We start from the raw sequence: 24,735 nt of genomic DNA on the forward strand, positions 1-24,735 counted from the left end.
TAAAACCACATGTGAGAATTTTTTAAGAGTTTCGGTACTACGATTTTTGTAAACCATGAACATTTACATTTTAAAAAATTGTTTTGGTTTTGAATGCTACGCATGAGTAACACTTTTTTATTCTCGAATAGAATACGTTAGTTATTGTTAAAAATTTTAAGTAATATGGTTATTCAACATTATAATATTATAAAAATTGACTTTTTATCAAAGGTGATAAGATTTACTGTTTATAAATATTTCAGTATATCTTTTTCTACTTTTTATATGAAAAATCAACTCTGTTAAAATTCTTTTTTATCTTGCCCTATACATTTTTATCGTAGTTATTCCCCTTCATATTTCTTTCGCATTTACTTCCCATGGCCGATTAGGCGTTACTGTTCTAAATGAAATTACCCGTCACTACAAATATTATAATGTTATGGGCATTGTTCTTGAAGCCTAGTTCAATGTACCACTGCCATGAACCAATATCATCAACTAGGTGCATAATAGTTTTCAGGCTAGTATAGATCATCTGTTGGAGATTATTAAAGAGAAGGTATCCTTAAATTATTTATATTTCTCAACAATACGAATAACGCGTTCAAACTAAGCTGCCGCCAAACCCATAACCCAAACCTGCAAAAGATTTGGGCATCGTTTGAAAGAGTACACTAGAGTAATGATTCGTGTCTCCTTACGAGCCACTATCATTCCATTTTCAAAAAGTATAAATTAAAAGAATATATTGATATGGAAGATTTCCAGCACAAGGAGCACTACTAAATGAAGAACTGATGCTAAGTAAGTGAGGTATTGTCGGCGTAAGTAATCAAGATTCAAGATGCTTTGCGTCTGTCCTAATTGCCACTGATTTGAAGAAATACAAGAAAGTAGATGTGGAACGTTACAAACAGTATAAAAATCATAGATAGAAGATTCTTTGCGTCTGTCCTAATTGACATTGATTTGAAGAAACTCAAGAAAGCAGATATAAAACATTCAAACAGTATAATCATCAGAGAAAATGGAACATGATGCTAGTGTGAATTATATTCTCCTGTTTCAGTCTACAGCAATGATAAAAGAGAAAGAGCAATACAGTTGACGTACGTATCTCTAGGGTTCGAAGTAGTAATTATTAGAATCCAACAACTTTAGGCCAACATTCTTGCTTCTGCACTATATGCTGATATTAACCCCGATTATCGTGGACACAAGGAAGTTTGAGAGTCTGTTTTTCGGGTCCCGTTTTTTTGTGAAGGGTTCTGACGGACGTAGTCGTCGAGAGAATGAAACAGTGCGTAATATGTTGCACAAGATTCAGTGAATATGGTGCATGGCACAGTTTCCTAACCAAGTTGCTGAAGCGTCTCCCGGATCATATTGGTCACATGTCGCTAAGCATTGTAGTTACCTTCGGGGTGTACTCGCTCCTTCTGCTACAATGAACGGTACAAGCTTTGTAGCTGCTTAGAGCAGAGGTCAGCAGTGATAGTAAAATCAGGTAGAACCAGCTCGTAATGCACCAAATGATAATTCCACCATACAGAAAGCATAACTTTTCATAGATGCAGAGGTGGTCCTGAAGTGAAGAAAAGCGCCATGTAGGGACAAGAAATAACTGCTATGTTTGCAAATGTCATAGAGGACAAACGTTTTGTCACCAATGGGCAAGCGATCAAAGATGGATGTGTTCAGTAGCAGAGTGAGCAATAATAAACACACTGCCACTCGTGTTTCCTTTCTGGCTGCCGATAATATCTTGGCTACCCAGCTGCTTAAATTGTGTGACTTCCATTCCATTCAGATTCAGAAAAAAATGAGCCATTGTGCAAGTGTTTCACACGTAGAATATTCACCTCCTGGATGACTGTGTTCAGAAGTTCGTCATCCAACACATGTGGTCGTCCAACGCGAGGTTCATCCGAAAAGTTCTCATCTCTGGAACTCCGAATGGAATTTGTGGAACCACTGACGCGGTTTGTTCATTCTGGTAATATTGAACGTTGATGGCCATAGTAGCTGCCGATCAGTGTGTCATTTTATTCCTCTTTGTGAGCACATGGTTAATGTGACATCAAAGACGGAAAGAACAGTTTGGTTAACTTGTATTAATGTTTGAAGAAAATTAATTGATACGGCTGAACGCGAAACCAGATCTGTCCTTTGGCAATTTCGTTCAATACTTCTGCACTGCAAGCACTTCATATAAATTTGATAAATTAAGGTGGGGTATATGGTTATGTATGATATGCGTCTGCTGAGGGTATTTTATTTTATATTATCCAGAAAACTAAAATTCCTGCAAGTTTTGATGCAATGCAAGGAAGCAGTAAATAACATCTAATATTTTTCTTCTTGCTGGATTGTAAAAAAAACATTAACATCTCTCGAGATACTCAACTTGAGAAACGTTTCCATATTTTCCTCTTATTAAGGAATGTTATTTAACCTGTTTTGTGTGTTGAAGAGGAAAAGCATGAGTAATTCAATTAATGATTATCTCTTCATATAGACCTTGGTATCTGGATTAGTCTTAAATGAAAGTTTAAAATTGCTAACAGCTTTCTCTGCAACATCAACTAAGTTGATCAGATATTGAGTTATATTAGTCATGATTGATATACTTTTGATATTGACTGTACTTACAAGAAACCTCTATACGATTAAAAGTAATATTATGAAGTATAATAATTAAGACAGTATTAAGGCAAACGAGATCCACGTTTCAGACTCTGATATAAAAAATTGTTATAACCTATTTACTAAAATATTTCACTGTTGCTAATATATGAAACAAGTCTGGCTCTCTTAAAATTTCCACAATTAGTTATGTGCACTGACAACCCTAGATTTGAGAATATAGGTAAAGGCGACTTCTTGTCTTGTATAGGTACTATAATGTTAGTTTAACCGTTTCAAAATTTCGCAGACGACATTATATTGTTCACCTACAACTTCGAAAGTGTCACAAAGTAAAACTGGGTAAATGGTAAAACTTAAGTAAAACTTATTTTTAATAATGGGACATATGTATCTTAATGCTCCCAACTCAAGTTTTCACAAACAGTAAACTATTTGTTCACACACGAAAAAATGGAAATTCGTCAAAAATAAAAATTGATAAATTGCATGAACAATTTTCTTTTATGAGATATGCGTACATTGTGATACGTTTCTCTACACTCGTTAAATTAAAATCCTAAATTGAAAATATTCTGAAGACATGGAATATGTGCTAAAAGGATTAAAATTAGCACAACTTAAGATTATTCCAACCAAGTATAGAATATTAGCAAATTTTATATCCACTAAATGTTGTTACTAAATATTAGGAGGTGCTTTGGTCTTAACCTTTTATGAACTTAATGTGTGAAAAAAAAATCAATGAGTAAACAATCTCGAAAATTTCCCAAACTGAAATATTATAATCAAGATTTAAACAAATATATATTAAGCGAATATATTTAAAACAAATCAATTTTAAATAAAGATGTTATAGGAATTGCATCATTGTTTAATGGGTAGTCAGGTTTGCTTATCCTCCTGGTTTATGAAAATATAACTTAAAATAGGATCACAAATATGTGGATCGAACCAAGATACTTCAGAACAAAAGTTTACATATTAAAGAGAGGATAAGTTAGCGGAAGTAATATCAGACAAAGTTGTTCAACCTTAACAACAGAACACGTAAAGCGAAAAATTCTTCTCATTCAGCATTTCAGAATGCCTTTTATTCTAGCTTAAAAAAATAAAATCTCACAAAATCCTATCACTGATAATGAGTAATGTGTTAAAGTTTGTTAACCCATAGTTTCTTAACCCACTGTGTTTTCTTTTAAAAAATCTCACTAAATCAAATCACTGATAATGAGTAATGGATTAAAGTGTCAGCAAGTTTTAGATTTCGATCTGGGAATATTTGTTCCAGTTCTGTCAGAAGATCATCTTTCACAGCACAATCTTCAGCATCCTCTTTCAACTTGAATAGCTTATTATAATTTTCAAATCATAGATCAGCTCTGTTATTATTCCCATTCCTCGCTTTACTTTCATCTTTCTTCTCTGGCAATATAAAGAAGACAATTTCTTCGCCCTATCCAATTAGAATTCGAACGAAGGAAATGTCCTCTTGTCTCCTATCCGTCTGCAAACACCCTCATTTGTTAATCTCCCTGTGTGTCCATTTTATATTCTTCATCTTCCTCCAGCATCACAGTTCGAAGATCTCGAAATATTTCTTCTCTAACTTTCTTAAAGTCCAACTCTCTGAAACATACAATCAAATGCTACATATACAGAAAGCACTTGACTAGCTTCTTTCTTAGACCAATTTTAAGCCTGGTAGTTAAGAGTGACCACATTTTGTTGTATGGTCCTTTGGTTATTCTTGACATGATCTTTTTTGATACAGTAATGTCTCTCGTCAAAATACCTGACACATACGTGATATGATTGGCCTTTCAAGTTATCTTTGTTCTACTATGATATGTAAGGTGCGGTTCCACGGGATATACTCACGGTTTCCAAATTTACGATGCTTGTTTCCATTCCATATGGTTTAATAGTATTAACTATTTTGTGTACCATCTCCTGTAGTCCTTTTTCGTTTGTAGCTACAATAACCAAATCATCCGCATATCTGATTTAGTTAATATTCTGTCTTGAATCTTGAAACCCTAATTCGCATTAGTCATTCTTCGTTAAACATTCACTGTCAATGTTCAATAATTGGGGTGACATTCTATATCTTTGCCTGACTCCGCTCCCATTCTCCATTACATTAGTTTCTACTTCATTCAAGCGCAACTTCATTTGTTGGCCTATGCACAAGTTGCTAATGAGCCATCGATCTCTCCAGTTAACCCTCATTTTTTTAAGTAATTTATTTTGACAGGTTTCGTCCGTTTGACCCAGTCGAAACCTTTGCACCAGTTTATAAAATACAAACACAAATCTTTCCTTAAATCAGAAACGTTCTGCCTTACTTTTCATCAACACAAAGTGTGTTACTGACCAGAAATCAAGTACGAAAGTTTATTAGTGAAAAATATAATGAGTTAAAGAAATTACCTTAGGTTCATATGGATTTTTTTAGAAAAGCTGCATGAATCCTGAGTTATGCATTAGTACGAGATAGGCTACTTGCATATTAGAGTGAGATGTCTCATTATGCAATATTTTACTCGCTATAAAAAAACATAATATTAATACACTCCTGTAAAGAAGTCCATGCAACAACAAAAATTCGTAAATATAACAAACTATCTGCATTTGACCACCAATTAATACTAATCTGATAGTAGTTGGCCCAATAAGTGTACATACGATAAAGACAAATTTGGTTTTCTGTAATCAAAATTACAAAGCTAAACATTCATCTATTCAGCGAAAAGCACAGATATAAAATTAATAATTTTCTGCTCGAGTTTCTTCCTTTTCTTCGGAAACGACATGGTGTGAACACGCCAGTTAGTTAAGTCTGCAGGGGCGACTCGAAAATATATTAAAATACAGTACATCTTTAGGTGTGGGCATATGCTAGAAAGAACATAGAAAATAAAAGTGTGACCAATGTTTACTCTTGCATTTGAAATCATAATTTTCTCCACAGCTATATCGATGCTGGTTGCCGAGGCTCCAAAGAATGAACCATGCAAGATACGTTTCCCGAATTTAAACATGTGGATATCAATGAGTTGGTAAACTATGAACAAAATGTTCTGTATCCAGCCATACGAATATGTAAGATCAAAACTACACTTTAGAAGGTAAATTAAATAAACACCTAAAGTACGTGTCAATGCGTATTATTTTAATTTAATTTTTATTAAATTTTCATTTCTGAAAGAACTATACTAGCTTACAGATGTAAACACCTTAGTCTAGAGAAAAACTTTAAAGTATTAGATTTTGTGTTTAATTTCCAAATTTAAGGTTGAGACAAATATACGTCTCAAATTCTTCAAAATTTTTGACAGTTATCAAATGTTATTATGTGACAATTCCCAAAATTTAGGTATTTGTAATTTATGCATCCATTTCCAAATTGTGAGAGTGTTATCTATGGAAGAACATAAGTAGTTAAGAAAATTACTCATAAGATTTACTAACACTTATTTTTGGCAAATTTTCAAACATAGATAGGGCTATATAAATACCTCTTGCCAAACGTTAAGATGAATTATAGATCCTATCATTTACCATGTATTATCCTTGACAATTCCAAAACTTTTAAGTGAGCAATGTAAAAACATTTCGAAAAACTTTATGAGTGCTTCTTCATGGTATCCATATGCTAAAGATACCCACATCACATCATGAGCACATATAAATGGACAAGTGCTAACGTTTATGAAAAAAAAACAGACGATACACTGAACAAGAGGACACGAAGATCAACACAATACGATCCGAAAGAGGACAAGCCACTTCCCTACAAAAGAGGAACCACAAAGAAAGATCACTGATCGCCTACCCAAAACAACTCTGGGCTAATGGGCTCTACCTATCCTAACATTCCTGGAGGCTGCTCTGAAGTGAAGGGGATTCCTCAATACAAACCAAACCTCACGAGGCTTCCAAGAGCCGAGGAGGTTTCCTAGGATCGTAATCTGAAGTCGATACAAGACACCCAGGTGGCTGCATTGAGCGAAGGATTTCGTGAATGAAACGTTACTTCCTTCACCCTTGGTCATAAGGGAGATTCTGATATATTCACTTTGTAAAACACAAGGATTATTTTGTATTTTTATAAACAAATTGGTCAAGATCTATATTCCGGACCACTATTCACTCTACGTACAAAAATGTTGCAATATTTTATGAAATATTGTAGACTTAAAATTTAATGATATTTTTGACATGATATTCCCAATTGTAAGTTGTGTCAATTACGCGCTCCTTGGCAAAATTTGACAGGGTTGTATCTCGAGGCCTGTATCACATGAAAGAGAATTGAGCTTTGTATCCATTCATATAATAATATATACAATAGAACTACACCTACAAGACACATCTGAGAGTAGGAATAGAAAGACATGAGGTATAGATATACCGACCGAATTCAGAAATAGTAGGGGGGTCAAGTACAAGAAACAATCGTTTAAAATCTCTATAAATTATCAGGAGAACGTCCGAACTATTTCCTGATGAGAAACTTGATACCTAACCCAGAGAGATATGATGATTATGGAACTATTTAACTCATAATAAACAAAGCAATGATTATGCTTCAAATACTGAACACAAAGTTTTATGCAAGAACTCATGAAAAATATGAGAATGAAAACTTTGAGTGAAGGAGAGATAAGGGCAAAAGGGTTTAGAACATCGAAAACTAATTGACAAGTACTTCTTTCAATTTCGGCAATGATGCTGGTTTAATTGTAAAAAACACCATTTTAACGTTATGGTTGGTCTCCAAATATAGACAGAAAACTATTATTTAATATAGAAGAAACCATATTGCCAGGAAAGTTTTAAGACAGCTGATTCAACATCTGACGACAACATTACAAAATTCAAAATTGCGGATCCAATATGGTGATCATAATTACAAAATATATTCTGGTTTGAAATTGACTGCAGTTAACCAAGGTTAATTATAGTTGTCACGCGTTACTGCGAGGAGGTTACAGATTGATTGGAAACTCAATTCTGTACTTATTCTAAGCGGATACTTCATTAAAGTGAGCCTCTACACCTCTCAATATTCGGTGTGCTTATGTATAATGAGTCTCCTCACCTATGACTATTTCAGTACTTCATACTCCTCATTTGTTACAATTATCAATTTATTGAGAAAACGTTCTACTGTATTGGAATTTCTTTTAAAAAATGTTTAATGCGTAAACATTGTTCACACAACGAACCTTATTACGGAAATAACTGTGCACAAATTGCAATATGCAGCGCAATATTTCCAACAAAATGTTACGAGATTTTCAAAGTCAATTAATTTTTCTTCCAACTCTTTTTGTATGACGCATATTTATTAAGATTAGCAAATCTGGGAGAATAAAATCGGTTATAAATCAGTGGTTGAATCTTAATTTTATTATAACGGACAAATAAATTTATATTATACTTGTGGAGAACAATATCAGATATATATACATACATATATATATATATATATATATATATATATATATATATATATATATATATATATATATATGAAGAATTTTTCCACGGCCTAAAGACCAACACATTAAGAGCATGAATCCTACCAGTTGTTTCTGCAGAATGATTTCTATTTTGAGGTACTCTTTCGTTCCTAAAATAGTTTCAAAAGTTTATGAATTTTGCCCACTCCAGGAAGCTAGTAACAAAATAAACTTTGCGTTAGATTCTGATAGAAAAACCTTTTCAAACCATGATCTCAGAAGGTTTGATGTTAATTTTCCTGAATTAGATGTTTTCACAAGGACAAAGTGGTAGTTCTGAACTATAGGACCAAGTGTTCCATCCTTCTCCATCAAAAGAATTAACAACGATAATAACAAAACATCATATGCCGAAATTAAAAGCAGCTTATGGTCCACTGTTTGTGTCACTGCAAACGCTTTAGTGAGAGGTGTAGATATTCACTTTAATCAAACATCCGATTAAAATAAAGGCAGATAGGGATTTCAAATAACTGTGCAAACTCTTCGCAATAACTTGTGCCAACTATAATTGTTTTTGGCTCATTGTAGAGCGTTTCAACAAGAAATTCTTTTGTAATTGTAATCACTATGTTAGATTCGTCATTTTGAATTTTCTAATTTTGATGTCAGATTCTGAATCAGCTGTTCTAGAAACGCGAAGCATCATGTTTTTTTTATATTAAATGATTGCTTTATATCTATGCTTGGGGACCACCCCTAACGTTTGTTATATTATACCCAGGTAAATGCACCATGGTCCGAGATCTTTTGCAAAAAATGTATATATTTATATTTTGTTAATAGTATTAAGCATTTTGAATTATTCAGAAATTATTTGTTGTGCCGTAGAACTAATCACAAAATTTTAATTATTTTTTGTCAAAAGAATAGTATTGAAGTAAACAATTCAGAAACATATATCTAACAATGTTATGTTTTAAATTTTTGTTTATTTAATAAATGATATTGATTAAATTTTAGTTAACAAAAGTGTATTTAGCAGTTTTCAGTGGTGTTTCAGTTTATGTTCAAGGGGATTTTGATGCAGGAAATTTTCTGATCTTTTGATGTTTAGATATTCAGATTTTTCCTTCTATTACGTCATTAAACCAACCAGTCAGTGATTTTCTTTCACGTTCCGTTTCTCTTTTACCAGATGCAGCGCGAGCAATCAGACGCAGAAATTTCTTTTGTCCCAAATTTTAAAAAGACAACTAAATGGAGAAAACAGTGTAATTTTCAGTAAACTAATGTGAATGTTAGTGATTAATGGTTCGTCCTTTGTGAGAATGAGAAAGTTGAAATTCCGGTGTGCTGTTTTGTGGATGACAGAAAAGTTGAATGCTGAAATGAGTTTCTACTAGCTGTAGATTGGGGTTTGTTCGCCATGTTATGATTGAAGAAGCCAGCATAATATACAACAAATGGAGGATTGGTTTTTTGGGAGTACTGTGATGGAGTTCATCCAGGATTACGGTACAAATTGATCTACAATTTACCGGGTAAAATCATTTGCAAATAAATTTCAAGTAAGTCAATTTGTTTTGATTATGGCCCAGTTCTAGTTCTCAAATTAAGAAGTGCACCAGCATGTCTATACTTTATATTTTTGACAATTTGAACCATACAAAAACAAAAAATGGAACACTCGAAAAGAAAGATGTACATGCTTTCATCCCACATTTAACTCTTGAGCCAACTTAATACTTCTAAATTCTTGGAGATTAGCATCGACAGGCATATACTCATAGTAAAGAATAAATTTGTTTATATAACCATATAACCGAAAAGCATGAGTTCTTCATTTGAAAGCCTTAAATAGACATAAAGGAATACTCTGAAATATGATTTTTTGAAAATTAGTTATGCAAAGAAGAGGACGGTAAAGAGCACTCGATTTTGTGAACTTAAATGCTTCGGTCCTTTACTAACTTCCGTTCCTATAACCGATCATATTTATGGTTTAAAGTGGTTTTCCTATATATCTTCCCTTATTCTCTAGTGGTAGACCAACATATCCCTGCCTAACGTGAAGGAAATAACATGATATTATATGATCCTATCCCGTGATGTTCTATTGTCAATCGTCTGAATAACGTGTACGTGGGCCAATATTGCTGCTCCATATATGCGTAATTTCCGTACATCTGCACTAATACTTTCATAAGGATCTTCTAGCACAGTGTTCCTGATTTGCTAATCAAATTACACTGCTGGATAGTAGTCGTGAAGATCGTTATTGAATATTGTATCATTACCTCGTAATTTTAAAAATCAAACAGCTTGTGACGCAGTAATTAACAACCCTAGGTCTATATGCACTTAGAAAGTTTTATGTAGCAAGATGTGCAGAATGTGCAAGTTTAAACTCGTAAACGGAAATCACTTAAACTGTATGTTCACCATTATGTGTTCCACATGACCCTTTTCAACAATGCACTGCCTCGTCACTGAATAAGCGCCACAGTTATCTTCTGAACATACACATAATTTCTGAAGTTAGTAGCGACATCAGTACATCCATTGTCTTTTTACCAAGGTAGTTACTGACTAAATTAAAAGTCGAACATTTCAGTCACGTCGCTCCAGTACAAATTTAACACCGGCTATTTTCACCAATCATCATCAGCAAACTACGAATAAATATAGTTTGCCAGAATGTGTTTAATTTGCATGTACATAAACTTAAAAAATGCAGTCTATGCTTTAAATAAGCATTATTGAAACTTAGTTGGATTTAGGATTCGATTTTACTTGTGTCTTGTCTTGTATTGCTATTTTTTATAGAACAGATACGATATAAAATGCCTTACCACACACGCAGAATAAATGAGAATAAGACTGGAGATTACCATAATTCCTAAGCCTACCCAAGTGAAATAGGTCAATAAATTAGAATCTGTAAAATAGAAAAAATATTATTTGTAGGTATTTCATACTAAGAAATGCAAATAGAAAATAAACCGAAATAAATGACATACATTATATTGAATTATTAATAGTAAGAAAATATTGCGCGTGTGTGTCATCAGCAATTTGTTTCGAAATGATTCAACTAGTGCCATTCATTTCGTACATATATAGATGCTGACCAGGTTTAATCTAATAAAGTCGTTTGCTTTTATTTTTGAAAATGTAAATTATCAGAAGGGTTAAATAACCTTATCCATGCAACCAATATTACATGTCTGTCATGAAGACTTACAAAACACCACAGGATAAATACCTCCAATGGAATGGTTGTTTATCCAGATAAAAAGATGTGATTTATTTCTATTCTCGGACTCTCCCAATATTCGTTTTAAGAGAGGAATGATAAGAGGTATCAAGGTGAAATGTTAATCGAAAATTATCGATGTTCGTGTTGAATGCATAGTTTTCGGGAACGCTAAGCCTAATTGGTGACAGATTCTATGAGATTTAAGTCCAAGACTATGTAGGAATGGATATATCAGCTCCCAAGAAAATTGACTGAGGACTTCAAAGGTGTTGCTGTCCATCGTTTATTTACTAATTAATTCAAATGTATAGGAAAAATCCAAAGCTTATTATTTATTTACTTCATCATATTATCAATAATACTATACGTTATTTATATATTTTTCTCTTTTCTTTACTTTCAAATATTTTGCATCTAAAACGACTTCTCCGTGTGCAAAGAGCAGCTACTTCAGATAGTACATTCTTTCGACTAAACCTGCGAATATACTAGCGATGAGGGAGCATAGTGTTTTATAACAGTCACATATATCTTAAAGTACTACTTAAGGCATTTTCTAGATTAATTCTTTTCTGGAAAATCACGATTTTTGATATAATATTTTTAAATGACATGATCCTGAAAAAGAAGGTGGTATTTTTCTATTAACTTCTTTAGGGACATGCGGACAAAGCTGTTAAATAATAAACATGAACTGTCAAGGTAATGCCAGGGTTTTAATCTCAGTATTTATTACACCTTGCCTAGTTGTTAAAGTGGAGCACATTGCTTATATAAAACGCAAGTCAGCAATCCTTAATATACTGAACCTATTTAGGAAGGGTTTGTGCGGAGAAAAACAGAAATATTAAATGTTTAAAGTGTCAAAAACCATACGGTTGTTCAAAGAAGTTTTGAATTATATTTGTATTATCATTCGAATGCGTATTACATATATTAAGACTAATAAGAGTTGAAGTTCATGCACAAATAAAAAAAGTGTCTCAAATCCGAAAGTGCCTCAGGTGAACTTAGCAGAACTATAATACAAATTTCTAGAAATCTCAAGATTTTTCTGTACAAATCGTTTGTATTGCGTTTGTACCGGATTATACCGTACAAATTTTCGTTTGTATTGGTTTCAGATTCATGAAATCGAAAAATAAAGTGGTCGTGCTAAGTTCACTTGAGCATATTAGGACTATTGACTAATTTCCTCAAATTTGAAGAATATATATATATATATATATATATATATATTCCAACAATAATTACATAACAATTCAGCAGATACAGAACACAAAACAAACTATTTATATTGTGAGAGTAAGACCTATTTTCACATCGAGTATGCTTGATAGGGGCTCCTACGTAAAGTGCAAGCAATATCCATAAACTAAATTGAAGGACTTATACACAATAAATGAAAGAAATAAATGCACATCTAATGCTCGATACAAGTAGCAAAGGAAAAACTAAGATATGTCCTTTAGGAAGCTTTATGGACTGTTTTCCTATTAAGACGTTCGTCGCGACGAGCGCCACCAGTGGTACACAATCTTTATAGTAGTATTGGATTGACTTGATCGAAGTTTGGACTTTGACCCCGACCTTCATGACGTCATAGGTCAAAGGTCAATGCCCTTGGCCCGGGGTCAATGATCTAGGAGTACTTATGACCACCAACTCTAGAATTTGGGAATGGTACATTGACCCACCCTAAATTTGGCAGGGTACATACGAGCACCAAACTTAAATTTTGGAAATTGCCAAATCTAAAAATTTGGTATGGTAGCCTGGACGAGGGTATGTACTAATATTAGTATTAGTGGCCCACTTCGTTCCCTTTCTTGGGTAAAAACTAGCCAAAATTTCAAATTTTGGAAGTTTTTGTCCTAATTTGTCCCCTTTGATGAGGTGTTATTACCCTATATAGTTATACGGGCGTATACTGGGGTCCATTAGCTTTCATAAGACATGGATACATGAAAGCACCCATTTAAAATTTTCGGACGGGTACCTTTTACCACCACTTACATTTTGGAAATTGCAAATCTAAAAATTGAATATGGTTGCTTAGGACCGTAGTATGTACTTCTAATAGCATTGGGGGTCCACCTAATTCCCTTTCATGGTTAAAAATAGGCAGCGTTTATTACAACCACGTGTTTGGTTTTGACCTAAGTTATACCCTTTGATGAGGTTCTATTATCTTATATGGTTATATGGGCGTATACAAGTGTCGATTCCCTTTCGTAAGACATAGGTACATCTGTGCAACCTTTTAAAAATTGTGGAGGAGTACCTTGTCCCACCCCTTAAATTTTGAAAATTGACCATTTTATACATTTGGTATAATAGTATAAGACCCTAATATAGATTACTATAATATATAGAATACTATATATAACACTATGTGTTTATGTTCCCTTTTAAAGTTTTGAATTATCAAATAAAATTCGGTAAACCTTTTCTAGGATCCATTGTTAATGTGGGTGACCATCTTATGGACAAATATTCAAATTTTAAAGGTTATTGACCTATTTTATCTTTTTTTGATAGGGCTATATAGTTGAATGAGTACAGGATTTACTATTTTCTCATAAGAGACAGGTGTATTTATGTACCAATCTTAAATTTTTGGAGGGATACATTTCTTATTGTTAAATTAATAATTGTTTTTAGAATTGGGTGGTATCTCTTTCTTTGGATAAATCATTATCAAATATGAGTATGGTCACTTGATATGTTATTGACCTATGATGAGATTAGGAGTACAGGACATTGGTACACTTAAACTTTGTAGGATAATTTTAGATTGTCAAAATGAAATTACGTCATTGGTTTTATTATTCCCGCCAAATATAAACGTAAGCAACACGATGTATCATGTGATTGACCGTGATGAGGCAGCGTACAGTGATTCATTTCCTTTTCAAAATTCATGGAAGTTATCAAATAACACATTTCTAGACAACAGTTGGTTCTGCTAAGGTAAACAATTGGCGTAGAATATTGTCCTTATTGAACATATAATGATATGGTTAATTCTAAGACTTAGGTTATTTCGAGAGAGGTACGTAGGACCAATCTTTAAATTTGGGAATTGTGATAAACAGAATTTTAGCATAAAGCGCAAAATTTGAAACAATACTTTGAACTTTAATTACAGCTCATAGTCTAAGGTCATTGGTGTTGGTTGATTTGACTTTGAGTTTTAGAATTCTTGATAGCTCTCACAAATTTTAAAGGGGTGCAGAAATGTACCTATGTTTTACGATAGGGAATGGACACCTGTATGCGCCCATTTAAACATATAAATAATAGGATCTCATCAAAGGGGATAACTTAGGTCAAAACCAAACACGTTGTTGTACTAAAATTTTGCAATTTTTTAACCCATGAAATGCAACGAGGTGGACCTCCAGTACTAATAGAAATACATACTACGGTTCTAAGCTACCACATCCGATTTTTAGATTTGGCAATTTCCAAAATTTAAGGGGTTGGCTAAGGTACCCCTCCCAAAATTTTGAAGGGGTGCATTAATGTACCTATATCTTATGAAAGCTAATGGACCCCTGTATACGCCCATGTAACTATATAGGGTAGCAAGATCTCATCAAATTGGATAAATTAGGTCAAAAACCTCCAAAAATTTGAATTTTTGAAAATTTTTTACCCCTGAAAGGGAAGGAGCTAGGCCCCCAATACTAATAAGAGGTACATACCCTGGTCCTAGGCTATCATACCAAATTTTTAGATTTGGCAATTTCCAAAATTTAAGGAGGTGCTCCTATGCATCCCTGCCAAAATTTAGTGGATGGGCCAAGGTACCCCTGCAAAAATCTAGAGTTTGTGGTCATAAATACCCTAAGACTTTGACTTTTTAGCTATGACGCCATAAGGTCGGGGTTAAAGTCCAAACTTCGATCAAGTCAGGCCAATACTACTTTTATTCGTGGCTATATGTTGCCTTGAGTTTTTAGTTACAATAGCAGAACATTGTTATCCACTTTCTATGTTTTTGCACTGTGCTAAGTATATATATTGAATACCTTTTGAATACGCTAAAGAAAGAATGGCATGTGCCAGCGATTTCTCACTTCGGATTTTTCGAAAAAGATAACTTCTTCATGGAATTTGCTCATATACTTCCAAATTATGAGGCAATATTATTTTCATAGAGTTATCACTCTGCTGATAATGTTGAACCTTCTGATTGGTTTGAAGATCTTACGATGGAACATTTAATGGCATTTTAGTTTAAAGACTTCCGTATAGTTATAACTACTGTTCGTGCTCAATTATTAATTTACCGCTGCGCATAATTGACGAATGAATAAATTAAACTTCTATATAAATTAAACTAAAAGAGTGCCAAATGTGCTTCTTCAAATTAAAGAAGAAAATATTTACTGAAGGAAAATATTGTTGAATATTAAAAAATTATAAGCATGCTTATCGAAATTTTAAGATATATCTCATCTGTAATCCTTAATACACAAAAATTATTTGGCAGTTTTTCAGGACTTAAGGATTGACTATATGCATCAAGTTCTTTCAAGCATCAATCTTTTCTTTGTTTCCTGAAAAACAATTTCACTAATATATTTAATGTTTAATAATTTTCGGTTTCTGAACTCGCTTCTCAATATGGAATTCTGCACATTCACTGTGATGGCATACGGGGACGATAAAACTTCAAACAAATACAATAATACCTATTCAACATTACAAATGAAAAGTATTAAACAGTAAAAGTACGATTGATAAATTCATATTTTAAAATTCCAAAAAGTCTTCATTACGCAGAATTCCAACACTGATTGTGTCTTACTCGAGATAAAGAGTAAAATATCTTCAACCTCTATTTCCGAACATTTTGTATACAATTTATTCACAAATGAACGTCAACAGATTGTGTGTAAATGGTAATATTAATTCAGCGTTTCAACAGAATTAATAGTATATTTGCAGTGTTCAATTGGAAGTTTTAAGTGCTTGATATTCACATTTAAATCAAAATACTCCTGCGAATTAGATTCCATTAAATGATTAATTTATATATACTTTTAATAATCACAAAAAATGGAGAATAATGAAAATTATTAAAATTATTAAATTCTTTTAACAAACATGGTATCAAACTTACATTCGATCCAAACTAGAATACGCGAAGCTTTTATTGAACTCAAAAAATTAACTCATTAAAAATAGAAAAATATCCAGTCCAAATTTATTAGATATCTTGCGTATCAGGAAATAATCATTTTCCCAAGAACTGAAAACTTTAGTTCATTAAATAGATATTTTGAAACTCTCAAATAAAGAAATACGTTATCTGACGTGATACTTTTATACAAGATACTTAATAATAAACTAGACTGCACTGAAATGCTTTTGAGCTTTCAAATAAATATACCAGGTAGAAAAACACGTCTAGAAAACTATAACGTCTTTTATTGTGCAAAAGCAAGGATGAATATCCTAAATAAGTCGCCAACATGAAGGATTAATGCAACCTACAACAGATTCTTAAAAATGACAAATAATATAGATATTTATGCTGATTGAATCACAAACTTTAAAAGGGAAATTTACATATATTATTTCATGAATTTGAACTAATGTTTCTGTCTCTATTTTTAGCTTTTCTCTCTTTCTTTCTTTTCTTTACTATACATTAAAGTGTTAACAAAACAGTTCAGGTGGCTCCAAATTTCTAGATGTAATTCTTTTTATTTGTTCTGTAAGTCTTCCACATTATTTTATGGTAATTTATTGCCTGAACTTTAAATAAGACACCGTACTTAAGCATTGTAAATAGTAGATGTAAAAACAAGACTTAATTTTACAATGTACTCGTAAATAAAGTGCTTAGTTCCAGTGAACTTAAGAGGACCACATTATTTTTCGATTATTTTCGAATTTGAGACCGGAACAAACGAAACGTTTTCCGACACAGTCTGGTACAAACACGGTACAAACGATTCGTACAGGAAAATCTTGAGATTTCCAGAAATTTGTATTCTGGTCCTGCTAAGTCCGCGTGAACTTAGCAGGATCACTTCATTTTGTGATGTTTTTGAATTTCAGACCGGTACAAACAAAATTTTATACGGTACAATCCGGTACAACATACAGGACAAATGACTCGTCGAGAAAATTCTTGACATTTCTAGAAACTTGTATTCTGGTCCTGCTAAGTTCACGTGAATTTAGCATGACCACCTTGTTTTTCGAATTTGAGACCGGTACAAAAGAACTTTTTACCGGACAAACTGGTACAAGCACAGTACAAACTCTTCCAACAGAAAAATATTCAAAGTTGTATACATTTATTAGTGTTCCTGTTATGTTCAAGTGAAATTGGCAGTATCACTTTATTTTTTTTCGGATTTGAGACAGGTACAAACGTAACGTTTTACAGTAAAATCTGGTTAAAAACAATTCGTAGAAGAATTCTTGAGATTTTGAGAAACTTGTTTTCTGGTAGAGCTAAGTCAACGTGAACTTAGCAGGACCATTTATTTTTCGATTTTTTTCGAATTTGAGACTTGTACTAACAAAATATTTTACGGTACAATCCCGTACAAATGATTCGTACATAAAAATCTTCAAATTTGTATAAACTTATCAGTGGTTCTACTATGTTCACGGGAAACTAGCAGGACCACTTTATTTTATTTTATTTTTTTTTAATTTGAGACCGGTACAAACGGACATTTTTACGGTATAATCCGGAACCAACCCAATACAAACGATTCGTAGAGAAAAATCTTTAGATTTGTAGAAATATGTATTTTAGTCATGATACGTTCATGTTAACTTAACACGACCACTTTTTTTTCGAATTTGAGACCGGTACAAAACAGATGTTTTACGGTACAAACTTGTACAAAGGCAGTACAAAGGTTTCTTACAGAAAAATCTTGAAATTTGTATAAATTTATCAATGGTCCCGCCACGTTCACATGAACATAGCAGGACCACTTTATCTTTTATTTTTTTTTCGAATTTGAGACATGCACAAACAAAACGTTTTACGATACACTCTGGTACAGAGTACAAACGAATCGTAGAGAAAAAAACTTGACATTTGGAGAAATTTTATTCTGGTCCTTCTTTGTTCACGTAAACTTAAGAGGAACACTTTACTTTTAGATTTTTTGAATTTTTGACCGATACAAACGAAACGTTTTACTGTACAATCCAGTACAAACGATTTGTACAGACAAATCTTCAAATTTGTATATATTTACTATATATTAATTACTATATATTAAAAAGAAGCTCAGTGAGCCTTCTATGCGTGTATCTTAGAAATTGCTAATTAATTGTACTTTGTTAAATACACAAAGGTAAATACACATACAGCCCCGCTGCTGAGTGGGAGATTAAACACAAAATCAACTCAACTCAACAAATATAAAACCAACAATATTAGAATTTTAGATAAAAGTTAGTAAAACTATAATCTCTGACTATCAGTATTCGAACATTAAATCTAGCGTCTTCGTAAATATAAATCCATATATCTAATTATTAGTATTTATCTATAACGGTTTGCCTTATAATGTTATAATGTGGTTTTAAAATAATGATTTATACATCGAGCAGTCTCAGCTTCGAGTCGTTTACAGCTTTTTTCACATAGTTTAATTCGTCACTTAAAGTCTTCCACATTGTTTTGCATAATTTTAAACAATTTCTATATACACAACATACCCGAGACGACTTTTATAAAATACGCAAACATTTAATTATATGTATGAAAGAAAATATAAACACAATAAAACACGATGCCTCAAAATATACAAACATTACCTATTACCAAATTCATTCTTATTACGGTAAAGATGGATATCTTCTTAAACAAGTGAGTATTAGCATGAGTGGAGTGGGGACACTTGGTGAAAGATTTGTAACCAGATATCCGTTTTTTCGTAACCAGATTTAGGAACTTTTTGTAGTCTGTTATGACCCCATTTTGGAGTGGTGGAAAAAGAGTATTGGGGGTGTGTATTCCTTCTCTTTTACGACCCCTTATTGAATATACCAGTGGGGTGTGTAGTCGTTCACTCTTTTTCAACTGCTATGTAACATAGTAGAGAATTATAGCAAAAAGGCAATTAACAATTTTAACATAGCTTAAATTACATAAGATTATAAACAAGTAGCAGGGGAGTACTTGTTCTCTCTTATTAACCGGTATGCAACATAGCATAGAATGAATTACGCTATGAACACAGAGACTACGAATGCATATTTTAGCAGCACTCCTATGTAACATAGCAAAGACTACAAACACATCTACGGCATACCGCGACCTTATATAACATTGTAGATATTACAGAAGGAGGGCTAGACAGCATTAGACTATGAGCACATTTTCTAACCCTATTTAATAAAGCAGAGATTTGACCAGGTATAATAAACTGGCACGATTTTTGGGTTGAACTCGTTCTCCCTAATGAATATTTTTGAACCCCTACTTTAACATACCAGAAATTACTTAAGATAATGCACACATAAACCAATCAGAAATTACACAGAGACTATCAACATATCCAATTCAATGAAAGAGTGTTACTACGCATCCGGATGAAGACAAATCCTACTTAGATTCTGTTTAAGCATCCGAAGTTTCGATATTCACATTGCCCAGGAGTTGACACCTTCTTTCTGCCCCCCTCGTTTCCTTTCTGACACAAATCATTCGAAAGTATCACTTATCCTTTCTTTTTCTTTTCCTGTTAACTTCAGTATGCTTATTTACATTGCAATAGGACGTAATATTGAGGTCTTAAATCTTCAGTGATAATAATAATAATAATTGTATTTACATTTTTAAAGTTGCCCTAATATTAGACAAAACTTACAGATAAGTAGGGATTTCGGGAGTTTTTTTTTCCGGACCTCCACGACACACCTCTGCAACAACGAAAATTTTAAACGAAAGCGTTCCACTATACATATAGGAAAATAAATGCAATAAAAATAACTGGATATAACTGAAAAGTGAGGAATATAATTAACTAACGTTTAGGACATGCAGAAGTAATTATAAGAGCTTTGCTACAAAAATACCTACACAGAATATAATGAATTCAATGAGGTCGAAATACAAAGTAGCAAAATAGCGTGTAAGATTCAGTCTAGAAAGCATTTGTTACTAAAAGATTGTTACACTATTTCGAGAATCGAGATAAAACGAGAAATGTTTACGACACTTTTCGTCTCGTCTCAATTCTCATCTCAAAAGCGAGACGATAATTTGAGTTTCCCTTGTCCCGTCTAAAACGTAAAATGTTAATTCTCGCCTCAACATTTTGCTTTGTTTTAGAAAAGAGATTAGAAATTCATCTTCTCGTAAGTAACAATAAACAAAACGGAAATATTCTTGCTAAATATAGCGTTTCTCGTTGTAATGTTTTGCCTTGAGTGATAATACGCTCGTAACGTTTAATCGTCAATGAGATAATAGTAATTAATATTAGTTTTTTATTATTATTATTATTATTATTATTATTACTATTGTTATTCCTAAATATTTGATAGTTCAAGCATTGAAACATCCGAGAATTCAAATATCTGAAAATAATACAACATGTGTCATCGCTGATCAATCGCTACAGAAAATTATAAAATAAAAGAAAAATGTACTGGTCGTTCGTGGATGCGAGTCGATTACCTTCAGATTGCTGGTCAAGCGCCTTGATCACCGAACCACAATTACTTCGCAGTAATTGATTCGCTTTAATTTGTTTACGAATATAATATACGCGCCGTATTTCATTCAAAATAAAGGATTGTTGTATTTTGTTTTTTAAAAATCTGAAATGTTAATAATTTAGTGAATACAGTGTTATAATACACTCAGAATTCTGAATTACATATTTCTGTGTTTTAAATTTGACTATTAAAAAAACACTGTTTTGAGCGAACAGAAAAGACTCTTTATTACATTGCGCTCAATGTGAGTTACTAGCATTGTGCTCTTCTAAACTGATGATCTAAGTTCGAGTCTTCCCCTCGCCATTTACAATATTTTAAAATGTTTCATTTACAAAGCTCAGATCCAGTTGGATGCTGCTGAATGAAAGGTAATCTCCAGTGGAGAAATTCAGTGATGATGTAATCCTGAAAATAAAGGAAGAAAAATGAGTGAAGAAAATGAGTTTCAGAGTTAATTCTGTTAATGGTTCTATGTTTGATATTAACCGTTAATTTCTTGCAGTTTTAAATTGTTGTTTATTGACACTATATTCTCCTTTTTCTCCTTTTGTCTCAATGTGCAAAAGTTCACAAATATTATTCAAATCAAGAATCTTCAGTCATATTTACAAGCTATGGGAAAATACGCTAAGTAATACCAATATTTAGTAGTTTCAAAAGTATTTAACGAATATGAAATCGGACAAGTTCTTCTTTCGAAGTAATAATACGTATCAATCAGTGTCGCCGGAACCTAAGAACTCAAGCCATGTTAGACACCCAAAATTTTCATTGAAGTCTGGGCTTTTCCCAGAATTGTCGACCTATATTTTAATTGATTTGCAGGTAAGACCATTGTTAATAGTTCCAAAATTCAGCACAAAGCTTTGTGTTTACTTAAAAAATAATCTACTACATATATCGCATAATCTATCCGTTTATTATTTGATATGCATATATGCATAGTTATTTGAAGTAAGTCAACTTATTTATAATCCCTCATTTGAATTAATTATAAGATTATTCAAGTTCCCCGGCTGTTAATTTCTCATCGGTGCTTCTGGTGTCCGTATATTTTTTCTGGTGTTGTGATGGTTACTGTGAGTACAAGTATCCAAAGACTACCTTTTGTCCTTTCGTCAGCCAGCGTTTCTCTTCATTCCTGCACAAAAACACTCTTTACGATTTGTTCTTCTAATAGATGGGACAACTTCATGCTGGTGTTCTAGCTACTCTACGAGGCGTAATTAGGCGTTAGTTGGGTTACCTAAGTCACGGACTTTCTGCATCAATAATTTTTGTGGCTCACTGTACGCTAAACATTTAGCATAGTTTTGAAAAAAATGCATGAGAAAATTTGAAAACTACGCATGAGAATAATATTGTTAAATTCTTGAAAAGCTTTGACAGCGAAAGAAAACCCACCAAAGATTGAACCAAGGTTCTTCATGTCAGACGCAGGTACACTATCTACTTAACTGTGAGGAAAAATAGTGCCTGAATATTTGGATTAAAAGTTTTACACTATTCAGCTTTTGCTTTGACAATTACAATTGTGTAACGTTAAGGTTTGATGGGTCCCATGAGCTTGCAAATGCATCATTTTAAAGTTCATTGTGAGATAGAAAAAATGCTTAAGCATACTCTTTCACATCTAAGAGCAGTTGGAAGATCCATTCGTTTCATGCATTCTTTTTATCACTGCAGAATCGTATTTCAGTTACATGCTAATGTAATGTATATCACTTGGTCTCGAGTTTGATTTCCACTATTACGATAATAAAATGTTCATTTCAGGAACTTAATTAATTAAAACACGGAGCTAACAAGTCAGGTTTCTGGTTTGATATCTACTACATGTGCTTTAATAATGGAACTATGAATCAAATCAATCAAACTCGGGAGTCAAAATCACGACCTTGACATGAATTTCTTAGTTACGACTTTATCATGAATGTTATGACTTCCTGTTTATCACGATATCAGGTGATTAAGATTTTTCTTTCTGTTTTCTTTGTAGAAAAAACGAAATTAACGCTGTTAAGTTTCTTTTCACCCCTACATAATTTATTGCAATTGTACTTGTTCGTTTGTTCTTTTTCTTTTTTCAACCATATCCAAATCGGGATTCACCGTTCGCAATGTTTCGGGATTGAACGTTCACTCGTCATTATAAAATGTTTAATATTGAGTTCAGAATGTAGGACATTCAATTTAACGCACCACCCGCAGGAACCGATTATGTTCAATACATGCACAACACTTTTAAACAATGCTGATCATTTATTAGTCAATGTCGACGCGGATGCGATGGTTGCTTTATAGATAATATCTTCACGGAACACCGGTAAGCCATTTTGTATAAGCTTTCGCGGGGCACGAAATCTGACACTGGAGACGATGTGGGCTCTTGCGTCAGAGTTTTCGAGACCAACAATTTGCTTCTCCTTCACGAGCCATTCACCGCTTATTTTCATCGGTGGATATTCCACGTGGCTATGGTCGTCTTCGGCAAGGGTACTAGAGAATGAAGAATTACTACGAAGCAAGCGAGTGATCGTACGCGTAAAAATCAAGATTCAAGATGTCTGGCGTTTTTCATTGCTATTGGCATAAGAAATACAAGAATGTAAACAAGAAAAGATATACACAGTATCGACATCAGAGAAAGTGTGTTGTCGACCAAGAAGTGGATGCCTTATGTAGAAATGCAGGTGTGAATTTTTACCATGGTGCAAGACTAAATGAAATTCGACAATTTTAGTCTTTCCTGAAAGAATATAAAGTTACAGCCTATACTACTTTCTCATGTCATGAAAACATGTACAGGGGACCCAACGATGAAAATCGCACGATGAAAATTTGATTTGTGTTGCTTCACATTTTGACATTACTCAATCTTTAACTGCTTATTTTGCCTCCCACTTTTACTGGGAAGCATACCACAAAAAGTATGATCACCGTAACGAGCATGTGAAACATTGTCCTGTAACGTGTTCAAAATATTTACAAAGACCCGAATCTTACAATAAAAGAACGCTGATGTTGTGCTACGAGTGTAATCGGCAATTTTACAGCAAAGGCTGTTTCAATAATCATCGTAGTGTTGTATATAAAGGGGAACCTGTCTGTAAAATGGTGAAACAATGTACTAGATTTTACAGAGTATATTCTTTTGTACAAAGTGGACAACGCATTCATGACTCCAGTGAGATATTTTGTAATGTTTGTAATTAGATTGTTCCAGGATCGCATCAATGCTTCATTCTTCCTGACCGACAATGTTTGAAACCTGGTGTTAATTCACTCATGCATGCAAAAAAAAATGTCCTATTGATTTTCTAGAATATATAATCCATGCAGGACAAGAACATTGACGATAACATGTTTGTGCACGTTCCAAATTTATTGGTTGTAGAACAAGTATGTTATGCATGCGTCGAAAATGATAATATCCAGCAGTCTTGCAGTACGTGTAATCAGCGCCAGTATATTTTCGAGGAGAGCATCCAGTTTATGATTTTCTTCAGTATTTCCGGGAACGTCGGCCAAACATAAACTGGATTTTCTGCCTCGCTCTCAATTCTAAGGGTTACGATGGCCATTTTATTATAAAGATTATGGTAGAGCAATGTCAATGGATAACTGACGTCATATTAAATGGAACCAAGA

General features: G+C 33.1%; 1 protein-coding gene across 3 annotated transcripts in view; it reads right to left on the minus strand.

The window, feature by feature from the left end:
* Positions 1–24,735, minus strand: part of LOC145681653 (uncharacterized) — a 264,695-nt gene that overhangs the window by 89,090 nt on the left and 150,870 nt on the right. For all 3 annotated transcript variants that reach the window (XM_081753274.1, XM_081753277.1, XM_081753273.1), the window contains exon 4: positions 10,958–11,043. In XM_081753274.1, the coding sequence (XP_081609400.1) occupies positions 10,958–11,043 (86 nt within the window). The remainder of the gene's footprint in view (positions 1–10,957; positions 11,044–24,735) is intronic.

The sequence above is a fragment of the Thermobia domestica genome, chromosome 3 (assembly GCF_964235325.1).
Source record: "Thermobia domestica chromosome 3, izTheDome1.hap1.1, whole genome shotgun sequence".
NCBI classification, from domain to species: Eukaryota; Metazoa; Arthropoda; class Insecta; order Zygentoma; family Lepismatidae; genus Thermobia; species Thermobia domestica.